The 11,109-nt window shown below is 41.6% G+C and overlaps 1 protein-coding gene across 1 annotated transcript; it reads right to left on the minus strand.

Annotated features, from left to right (window-relative positions):
• Nucleotides 1-3,400: 3,400 nt before the first annotated feature.
• LOC310792158 (uncharacterized protein) lies at nucleotides 3,401-11,102 on the minus strand. The gene is made up of 5 exons (XM_083653882.1): nucleotides 10,820-11,102; nucleotides 9,873-10,151; nucleotides 6,941-7,048; nucleotides 5,932-5,975; nucleotides 3,401-3,991 (listed from the first exon to the last, which is right to left on the minus strand). The coding sequence occupies exons 1-5, from the start codon at nucleotides 10,872-10,874 to the stop codon at nucleotides 3,809-3,811; spliced, it is 669 nt and encodes a 222-aa protein (XP_083510008.1). The 5' UTR covers nucleotides 10,875-11,102; the 3' UTR covers nucleotides 3,401-3,808.
• Nucleotides 11,103-11,109: the final 7 nt, after the last annotated feature.

Here is an 11,109-nt window from a genome sequence, read left to right on the forward strand (position 1 = left end):
TTCCACTTAAATATAAGTGTTACTCTAAAGGGACATTAAATAATCTATGACCTTTATCAACATTAGCGATGACTAGGAGTTTCACATTTTCACACTAGGAGTCTCTTGAAATTATCTTTGTTCCAAAACAGAGAAGGGGCCGGAAAGTTTAATTACAGGAAGAACTGTAATCTGTTACTATCAGTGGTGTGGTGTCAGAGTCTCTGTGTGTCTGTCAGTACAGTATGTAATGTAACCTGCTGTCTGCTTGTTGTGCTCCAGGTTCAGAGGGAGTCTCTGGGATCTCAGTTTTTCTGGTGAAGATCGTCCTGCTGTCTGTGGGTCTCATCATCATGGTGTCGGCCGTCATCAGTGTCCACATCCTGGACTGGCTCAGAAAGCAAGAGTGAACCACCGATTCTCCACCGACCAAACTTTCATCTCATCACATTTTACACTGTAGGTATTAGCTCAGCTGAGGCTCTCATCCAGAGAAACTCACAGTGAGTGAATTCCAAGATCGATAATAAAAGCATTAAATGTATCGTTTTACTTCATTTCAAACTTCAGAATCTCACAATATGCCAGGCTGCTCCTGCAGCCAGTGGCGTGTCTAGGGAGTGGCCTGGGGTGGCATGGGCCACCCCTAGAACCCGATTGGCCACCCCAGGTGCCACCCCATTAAGCCCGTAGCCAGGGTTTAAGAAATGCCGAGGTCATTTTAAAATGCTTCAATCTGGTTCACTTTGAGAGCAAAATTAAGAGGCTAGATCTATAAAGAACGACAGACATCATGTTAGATTAATATCCTCTTTACTGTGCTGTTGCTTTACAATGATACAAAAAATAAATGTCTCCCCACATAATATATATTCTGCATACAGGTCACATATGGCAGAATACTGCTCAATTAAATACAATGGCCCATGACAAACATCACTTACAGGGGAGTTACTTACCCATTCACTTCAATAGAACTGTCCCCAAAGTCTAGCCCCAATCTAGCCCCAATGCAAAATTTGAATGTTGTGGTGTGTTATGTCTCTTCCTTCTATAGCACACAGAGAGGAAGCAAATTGTTGCATTTCTGATCAACTATGTCATATATCAGGTTATTTATGAGGGCTTTAAAACATCAATGACAGATGAATAGATCTGGGGGCTGCGGCTATTTAAAAAATAAAATAAAATAAAAAAATAAAATAAATACGAAAATACCGAGGTCATGACCTCGGTGTTGTTCAATGGTAGCTACGGGCATGCGCCCATATGGAGCTTTGCATCGAGATGACGCGAAGAGCAGCGGTCCGACACGCCCACAATTAACGGGCGCTAAGGCAAAATTAGCGCCATTGCGAAGATAGGGCCCTTGACTGTTTGGAGTGAGTACCAAGATCAGGGAGACATTTTATAATGCTGTGCTAGAAAGCCTTTTCATATGGCATGGCTGCATGGTTTGATACACTGACTGTTCAGCTCAAAACAAAAATTGAAAGAACAGTAAAAACAGAATGGAAAGTGATAGAAAAGAGAGATTAGCCATCCCTCCTAACTATTTTCGAGCAAAAAGTGGTTACGCTGGCTCTTAAAATTCTTAAAGACCCTTCTCATGTTCTATACACGGACTATGACCTGCTACCCTCGGGCAGACAATATAGAATAAACAGATGCAAAAGCAACCGCTTCAAGCTTTCCTTCTTTCCAACTTCTGTGGCACTGCTGAAGAAACTACCAACACTGCTGCAACCCGTAGGTGACAGCACTCCACTAGATGAGCTGAGGAGACCTCACACTTAGGAGGTTGTCACTGTTGATCCATTCTCTTAATTCTTAATTGGAAGGACATGTTAAGATTAAGAAAGTCTTGCTTTTATTGTTTCTTTTTGATCTTGCTCTTATTGTTTTTTATTTGTTTTTATTGTTCTTACTTTGTTGTTATTGTTCTTACTATTATGTTATTCAGGCTACTTTATTGAGCCATGACAGATTGCTGTCTGTCAGTGTCTGTCCATGTCTGCATGTATGAGATGTCTTATGACTAATAATAACCTATACCAATTAATTATGTGTATGCAATTATAGCTTATTGATTATGAAATGCCAATGGAACTTTAATTTTATACAACAGCTATATGTGTGGCACTTTATGCCTACCGGTAAGTTAAATGTCCCTTCGGGGACAATCAGGTTTATCTTCACAGTACCATGACACCCCCCCTAAGCCTACATGGTTACCCGCCCCTCCCTCTGGTTTTTACAGATGTGGTCACTGTACCCACTGTTCCAACTCCTCCGACACCAAACATTTTTCTCACCCACGGACTGGTAAAAAGTATAAAATCAACTCCTTCATGAACTGCAGCACCACACATGTGGTTTATATTCTGAAGTGTCCGTGCTGGATGGTCTACGTCGGACAGACCAAACGGGCATTAAAACCCCGTATTGCTGAACACAAGGCTGCAATCCGCAACCACAACATGGATTATGCAATAGCGAGACATTATGCTCAGGCCCAGCATGGCTCTGCTGCCACACTGAAATTCTGGGGTATTGAACATGTGTCTCCCTCACAGAGAGGAGGCGACACTGTCAACAAACTGTTAAGAAGAGAAGCATTTTGGATTCACAGCCTAAATACTGTTGAACCAAATGGTCTAAACGAGGAACTAAGTCTCTCTTGTTATTTATAACCTGTACCTTTCCATTGGGAGAAAACTGTTATTTGTGCCTATGTATTTCTATTTCTATTCTATTTCTATTCTATGGCTTATATTATATTGTTATTTATAAATGTTGGCTGGCCATTATAGCCTACTTCACTCTGCTGTTTGAGTGCTATTGGCTTACTGGGTTTGGGCACCTCCCATCCCTAGCAGCCAATGACAGACTGCGATGTGTACTGGGGAGGCTTTTTAAACAAGTTGTTTTGCTTGTCACCCTGTTTGACTCTGATGAAGACGCAGCAGGCGTCGAAACGTTAGTCACTGCACCTTGAATAAAGCAATTTTCCAGTGAATCGTGTGCTCCAGAATCCTCTTTGGTTTGTCCATTGAACTTTTGTCGTGATACTGTTCTGTCCTGAGAGCACCGACCTCCTTTTGTGGAGGGGCTGATGCGCAAGAGACTCCTTTTGTACAGGTTTATCTTATCTTATCTTATCTTATCTTATCTTATCTTATCTTATCTTATCTTATCTTACCTTACCTTATCTTATCTTACCATTTACCATACTGTAGGCTATACACAAATCATATATCCATATTAATTATTTTGTCAGCTTTCCATTGATGTTTTCAGGGAGCAAAATGGTTGTTGTACGACAGATATACGACCATTAAGCCTTAAACCATTGGAAACTAATTTGCGATTTCTGAATGCATGGGTGGACTCAATAGTTAAAAACTTTAATACTGAGGTTATACAAAGCAGAATCACAATGTCTATTAGGATAGCAAGGGATTTCAAAATAATATATATAGATTTGACATTTTAAATAAGTGAAAGAATATATAATGTACAATATAGACAACAGAACAACTTTAACAACCTGACTTCAAATATGACACGTAGAATAAAAAAAGATTGTCTGCAACTCTGCAAGCTGAGGTCATTTTTAGACAAGCAGAGCCAGCATACAGTAAGGTGACATTTCTCAAAGCCACATCTTCCGCAGTGCACAATTGCTCAACTGTGCATGATGCCAGTGGAGCGGCGAGGCCGTGCACAGTTGAACTGAAGGCGAGGCCGTGCAGCAGCTGAGCAGCACAAGCATGTCCTGTTCTAGTTTAGAACAAAGTGGATTTGTAGAATTCAGATTCAGAGTCTTTCAAGGCCTGGCAGGCTTGGTAACTGAATCATACAAGCTCTCCGGCTGGTTGTTGGCTCTAGTCCCATTAGGTCCCATGGGTGCAGTCTGATGCCCTACCAGCTGGTAGGTGGTGGTGATTTCAGAAGGGACTGAAGCATCAGCTGTGTGATCCTGATTCACAAGTTGATCTCTGTTTAGATTCTGATGGAAAATACGTAACTTTGTTAGAAACATGTTATTTGGAATTTCTACTTTTCAACAGCCTTATTCCAACATTTGCAAAATAATGTATGATACAATAATCAGTCATGTATCAGTGGTTCCCAACCTTTTTTCTCTTATGTACCCCTTGAGCTGTTTTGCCATGGCAATAGTACCCCCTCACTCAAGGGTGTTCTTTGTGCCACAAAGAAAACACTGTGGCTACGGTGGACGTACAAGTAGCTTAAATCCATACAAATATATTTGTCACTGAACTGCCAGTGTTTGGGATTGGCCTCTTTTTTCCTTTTGTCACCGGGCTCCCCTAAACCTGAATCCAGAGAGACAGCAACTGGACGTTTGAGCCATTTATCCACGGTTGCTACTAGCTAGTTGATTTGCGCACAATTTTGACATGGGTGAACGCCACTGGAAATGTATTGGAGTATTTTTTTTATCATACTTAATTTTTTTGATTTTTTTTTTTATCATTTTGGAAATAAATTGTAATCCCAAATCTTTCTTTCTTTTGAAATCATATCTAACCATAAAAAAATATTCTCAGATTTGAGTTTGAGTCTAAAAAGAAAATCATCAAATATGGGTCTAACTACTAAATTAAGGGTCCACAGCGCTTCAGTAAAATTGTCTGCAGCCTGTGCCAGATTCACTTCCATTCAGTTGAAAACAGCTATAGAATTTTTTCTATTAGGGCTATATTGACAGGGCTGGACTTTAATGAAACATTGAACACTCCTGCTTCTTCCAAAGAAGAAATTTTGTTTCTAGACAGTTCCATTATGAAATGACAGCCTCTGAAAAAAGTGCACTTTCAAGGGTTTTCTGTCGTTTTTTTTAACTTTCCAAGATATAGTCACTTTTATGAATACCTTTTGCACTCTAATTTCGAGCACATTCACTGACTCTGGCTGGTGTTTTCTGATGTGGTGGCGTGGTGTGGTTTCTGTGCAGCCTGCGTGCCCCCCCCCCCCCCCCCCTCTCTCCACCTCTGAGCTGCGGGCTCCTCCCCACACGCACAGAGTTTGTTTTCTCACAGACTCCGTTTTTGCCCCGGACAGATCCCAGCGCGCATCAAGGAAATGCCAAACGCGACTGAACAAAAAGGCTTGGCCGTTCGGCTTCGGATGCTGGCTTTCTGGCAGGGAATCGTGTGGAGATAGATAGAAGCATAAGAGCTCAGTTGTGAGCGCGGATGCAGCCGAGCCCACTGTCCGCTGCAGACAGAGCAATCTATACAGCTCTGGCTGAAGCATGCATCGGTTTCCTCTTTGATCACGTCTTTCCCTGCTTTCTCCAGCACAAAGTAAAGGATCTGAGGTGGGTGGCGCAGCCCCCGTGTCGATGTTTAAGGTGGCGCCGTGTGATCCCTTGAAGGGATTCATGCTCACTGGCTAGGTACGACCTTAAACAGCAGAATTATGGAATAATATGAATTATGATTTTAGGACGTCCACAGACGTCCTTGGCACTCCTCGTTACATTTTTTTAGGACGTCCAGAGACGTCCTTGGCACTCAATGTGTTAGGACAGGTTTGATAATGGCTGATCTGATGTACTTAGTTACAACATAATGGGTATTGTTTTATTTGTTTTTGTTTTTTAGGGGTGGGGGGGGGGTATTTTTGCCACGAAGCCACGCCTCAGTTGTGGATTTGGCTCTTCTTGAAGAGGAAATTAGTTTATGAATTGCCGATGCAGTCTGAATATCAGGCTAGGATAGAACAGTAGATAGACAGGAAAGGTGGGGAGAGAGTGGGGTTAACATGTGGCAAAGGACCATTGGTCGGATTCGATTCCGGGTCGGCCACGTGAAGGACTAAGCCTTTGGGGTATGCGCTCTACCAGGTGAGCTACTGGGATCTGAATCTGAATTCACCCTCATCAATGTGGCTAAAGTTATATTAAAAAGTGAGTCTTACCTGAGCAGTAGCATAGATTGTATTGTCCATGTACCTTCTTTCATCTAGAAATAAATACAGTAACATGTATTGACATGATGCAATGTAATGACATTTTGCTTTAATTTGCCTTTCCTTAATCAGCCTTAATTTCAATTTTTCTCATACAAAGTGAGTACACTATAGTTTGTTCGACATTAAGAAGGATATAGCCTACAGAAGATAGCTGTGGTGTAAGTCAAGTCAAGTCAAGTGTATTTGTATAGCCCTAATTCACAAGCCTGTCTCAGAGGAGGAGTTATCTACTGTAGCTAAGTCTAACTAAGCACAATCAATAAACAGAATTTAACAACAAACTTGTGAAAAAAACAAGCATAGCAAAAGAGAAGAGATACTGTATATAGGTGAAATAGGGATAGATCTGGTTCGAGATGTGTGTCTTAACAGCTACTCTATCGTTCGACAATTAAACACCTATTCTCACAACTCTGCATACAGGTTAGGCACACAGTCTGTCAAGGCTGTGTATTCCCAATGGGTTTAGTAGATTTTAATTATTAGCTTTAGTCTACATTTTAAGTCCACCACTGTTTTATTAAACACTGTAAAACGAATTAAATCTAACGAGTCCCACTTTTACACAAATTACATGGAAATCACTACACAGCATCATTAGACCTGCACAAATAAAGCTCTCTCTCTCTCTCCCTCTCTCTCTCTCTATTATACTCTATCTCTCTCTCTCTCTCTCTCTCTCTCTCTCTCTCTCTCTCTCTCTCTCTCTCTCTTTGTGTGTGTGTGTGTGTGTTTTTGTTTTAATTTGATAAAAAAAATGAACTCACAGCTCATTTAAATGTCTGACTTACTGTAAATGTAGGCTAGCCTACTATACACAGTCACTGTGAATGTATGCTTAATCCATGGGCAATCTTCACGTAAAATATGTTTCCCTGTCTCCATAGATTAAACTTGCAAAATTCCACACTTTTAATTATCATTCTGTGTTGAAATGATGCACACCGGGACTTACATGTTCCACACCTTCGGCGACGGAGAAAGAAGACAATACATCCTATGACTATAAATACAAAGCCCAGAACAGCTACCACAATGACCAATGTGTAACCTCGATTTTGATCTGTAAATACAAACAAAAACAAGATTGGAAATGTAGATCTACTTAACTTCAGATCATAGAGCATGCTACTGTAGCTTCATATCTTGAAGGCCTGTGTTGGTGATAGTGTAGATTACAGTTTTATTTCTGCAAACATTTCTGAGCGGCAGAGCTCCTCTGGAAGCAGCAATAATCTCATTGGAGTTCAAAGTGGTTGAGGTTGTCAGACCACTGTTGCAAGGTTGGTGACTGTTACACTCTATAGGCCTGGTGACTTTTTTATTTTAAAAGTGATTAGCGACAAATATAACCTGTTTTTCTGACCATTGGGGAAAGTGTTAATGTTTACTAAAAAGAAGTTGGTGACAAATCGGTACAGGTCGTGCTTCTACTAATTTATAAAGATCTACACAAGCTTGCACCCCCATACTTATCTGAGCTAATCATCCCTACTCCCACACGCCCCCTCCGTTCACAGGATGGTAATTATCTTACCGTCCCAAAAATTAAGAAAAAATCAGCTGGAAGTAGAGCATTCTCCTATCGTGCTCCATATCTCTGGAACCAGCTTCCCCGATCAGTTAGGGAGGCTGGCTCCATCAATATTTTCAAAACCAGACTTAAAACACACTTATTCTCACAAGCATATGATATTATTTGATAGTGCACCTTATTTTATTTTATTAGTATTTCTCTCATTGTGATTGATTTATTACCTGTGTTTTAACACCCTTGCCTTTAACTTTAACTTATTGTTCCTACTGTAGCTCTCATACTGTCTGCTTTTACTTGACTTCTTTTCAACCTGATCATGCACTGTATCATGTATTATTGTATTGTTTTATGATGTTTTCTTTAACAGTAAAGTGTTTTTGGGACCATGTCTCATGGTGATTTTACACTATAAATAAAACTGAATTGAATTGAATTGAATTACAGGTGATGCTGATTTGGCGCTGCTTGTCTAGCTACTCAAAGAGGACTGAGCACAGCGTTTGCCATCAGCAGTGTAAACCCCTGCTACCACTAAGAGCAGAGAGCAGGATTGCTGTAGCAAATGCATGCAAATTAGCACGTGAAATCATTTGGCAACTTCTGGAAACATTTTAAGCAGCTAATAGCTACTTTCCTTGGCAAAGAGTTTGCAGCACTGCTGTGCTAGACTGTGCTAGCCCAGTGCAAAGGGTCAGAGAGGACAGAAGCGAATATGAAACCAAGCGCTGCAATGAGCTAGCTTTATATATATATATATATATATATATATATATATATATATATATATATATATATATATATATATAATTTCCCATTTTTATATTATCCCATTTTTACCCCCCATTAGTGCCAATTTTAATTTATTTATCCTGGTTGCTGCTCCACCCTCTGCCGATCTGGGGAGAGCCGAAACTGGCTCCATGCTTCCTCCGAGACATGGGCAGTAACCAGCCGCTTCTTTTCACCTGACAGGGGAAGCTTCACCGGTAGGACATAGCACGTGGGAGGATCACGCTATTCCAACCAGTTCCCCTCCCTCCGAACAGGCGCCCCTAACGACCAGAGGAGGCACCACATCAGCAACTAGGATAATGCATGTTTTGGTGTGGGGTTCCTATATGAAGGAAGCCCCCAGGGGGCACGGGGAGAACATGCAAACTCCACACAGAAAGGCCCTTTTGACGACCCCACACGGGCGGTGGGCACTCGAGGACATGCGGACGGGCACACACTCCTTCAGCGCTCACAGCGCTTCCCAGGTGGGAATCGAACCCAGGACCTTCTAGCTGTGAGGCGACAGCGCTTACCACTGCGGCACTGTGCCCGCGTTGCAATGAGCTACAGGGGCATAAGTAGGGGCCCCCACACACACATACACACACACACTCACACACACACACACACACACACACACACACTTTACGCCCCTGGTTCACATTCGTTTTAAGTCGCGGCTGTTGTGATCCCATCACAAGATGGTCTCTAGTTAAATTTTTTGCAGTTCAAGTTTGCCGGCCCGGCTAACCTGCGGAGATTATTTCTGCCTCCACTGCAGCTCTGCTTTGAGAAATGTTTGTCAAACTAAAACTCTGATCTGCTCTAGTGCTCGCCACTGGCAGCTGGTTGGAAAAGACTGGGCTGAAGTCTGGGGAAGGAGAGAGAAGACAGCTGCACACAGAACACACAGGCTCAGAGCACGTTGGGAGGAAGCAGCAGCAGACATGAGACTAAGGAAAGCACTGACGGCCACAGCACTGCACCAGAGTCTGAGAAGCAGGGGGGAGATAGGTGCACACAAAGACAACGAGCACACAGAGTACATTTTTAGTGACCTGTTACTTTCACTTAAGAAGACTTTTATACCAAGGTTAATTCATACGGTGCTGCCTCATAGCAAATGGTCATAACATGCTGGGGTTGAAAGGGTAAAACTTCTGTCTTTCAAAACTCATTTTCCACCCTGATTTCTGTTTTTTGACCAAAACTTATTTCAAGAGACAACAAGCAGCAGATGTGCAATTCCTACTGGTGGCTGGTAGTAGGTGATAAAGATAAGAGATTATTTAATGTCCCTTAAAAAATGTCAGCAAAGTAACAGTAAGTGGAATATTTTTGTACCTGAATTCTTTGCATATTTGCACAATGTTAAGAAAAAATGCAGCTTGTGCAGATGAGACGATAAAAAAAGACTAGGGGCTTGTTACAATGACCGCAGCATGTGCCGTGTGTCTGTCATGTTAACAAACTCAACTCAACCAATCAGATTGTTTGTGCCTCCAATGCAGCTCTGCCTTGAGAAATGTTTGTAGAGCTAAAACTCCAATCTGCAGTGTTGGCATGTCAGTCTTACCAGGGACTTGATGACAGAGACGTTCAATCTCCTTCATGTCCTTGCTCGAGCTGACCTGGTTGCTATGGTTACAGTAGATGGAGCCACTGGACAGGTAGACAGAGAGGGAGGTAGCAGAGGTGGTGACCTCTGACCTCTCTCCTCCCTCCTGAGAGCAGGTTTGTTTGTCACATGTAACAGTGCTGCTGATGGAAGAGCCCTGAGCTCTGCAGGTGACAGTGAGGTTACAGCCTGAGTCTGAGCTGGAGTCCACTGTCAGGTTAACTGGAGACACTCGCTCTGGAAGACAGAGGTTTGAACGCTTTTACAAACAGGACAGCAGGTACTACTCTCTATTAGGGATGGGCATTTCTAGCAAAAACACTATTCGAAATTCGCTGGCCAAAGTCGACTTTTAATCGAAATTCGAAAGAAAAAAAAAAATGTAAAAAAAAAAAAAAAAAAAAAATTGTGAGTGAAATGTTGCATTGTCTTCCCTGATTCTAAGTCTAAGGCTTTATTAATTAATAGAAAAAGCTTCTGCTGTGGATTTTTAGCTCAAACAAGCATTGCACCACTGAAGTAAAGAACATGTTACATGACATTGACATTCGAAAATAAAAAACAGTTTTGACAATCATGAGTGGTTCATTAAATATTTAGTAGGCTCAGGTCTGAGTGCCAAAGGGAAAGGGGTGCCAAAGTCACCCCCTCTCCCTCTTCATGGGATTTCATCCGCCATTCAGTTTTCCATAAACTTTGCTTAAAATGCTTATAAAAATTGTTTTACTTGCTCAAACCAAGTGATTCGACTATACTTAGAATCAGGGGAGACAATGCAACATTTCACTCTAAAAAAAAAAAAAAAAAAAAAAATCGACCTTGATAATAACAACGATTATTCGAAAATTCGAAATTCGATGCCCATCCCTACTCTCTATCAAAGTCTGAGACCTTAAGGAACCTACCTTGAACTGTGACATGGTATTCAGCAACTGAATGCTTTTCATCAGTCCCAGACATTTCTGCAGTATAAACTCCACTGTCGGCTTCTTGGATATTCTTTAATCTCAAAGAGTAATCCTCAGTAGAAACCGCAACCCTTCCTGTGTATGTTTTGCCAACTTTTTCTTCTTTTTTATCATTTAATTTTACTACATTGTATGTGTCGTTGAAACTCCAAGAGAAATCAAAGTCTCCTTTCAGAAGATCAGGTTTCTGGACATCCAGACGTACAGGAGCTCCCTTCAGCACGAAC

Source organism: Poromitra crassiceps (assembly GCF_964638095.1).
Source record: "Poromitra crassiceps genome assembly, chromosome: 17".
NCBI classification, from domain to species: domain Eukaryota; kingdom Metazoa; phylum Chordata; class Actinopteri; order Beryciformes; family Melamphaidae; genus Poromitra; species Poromitra crassiceps.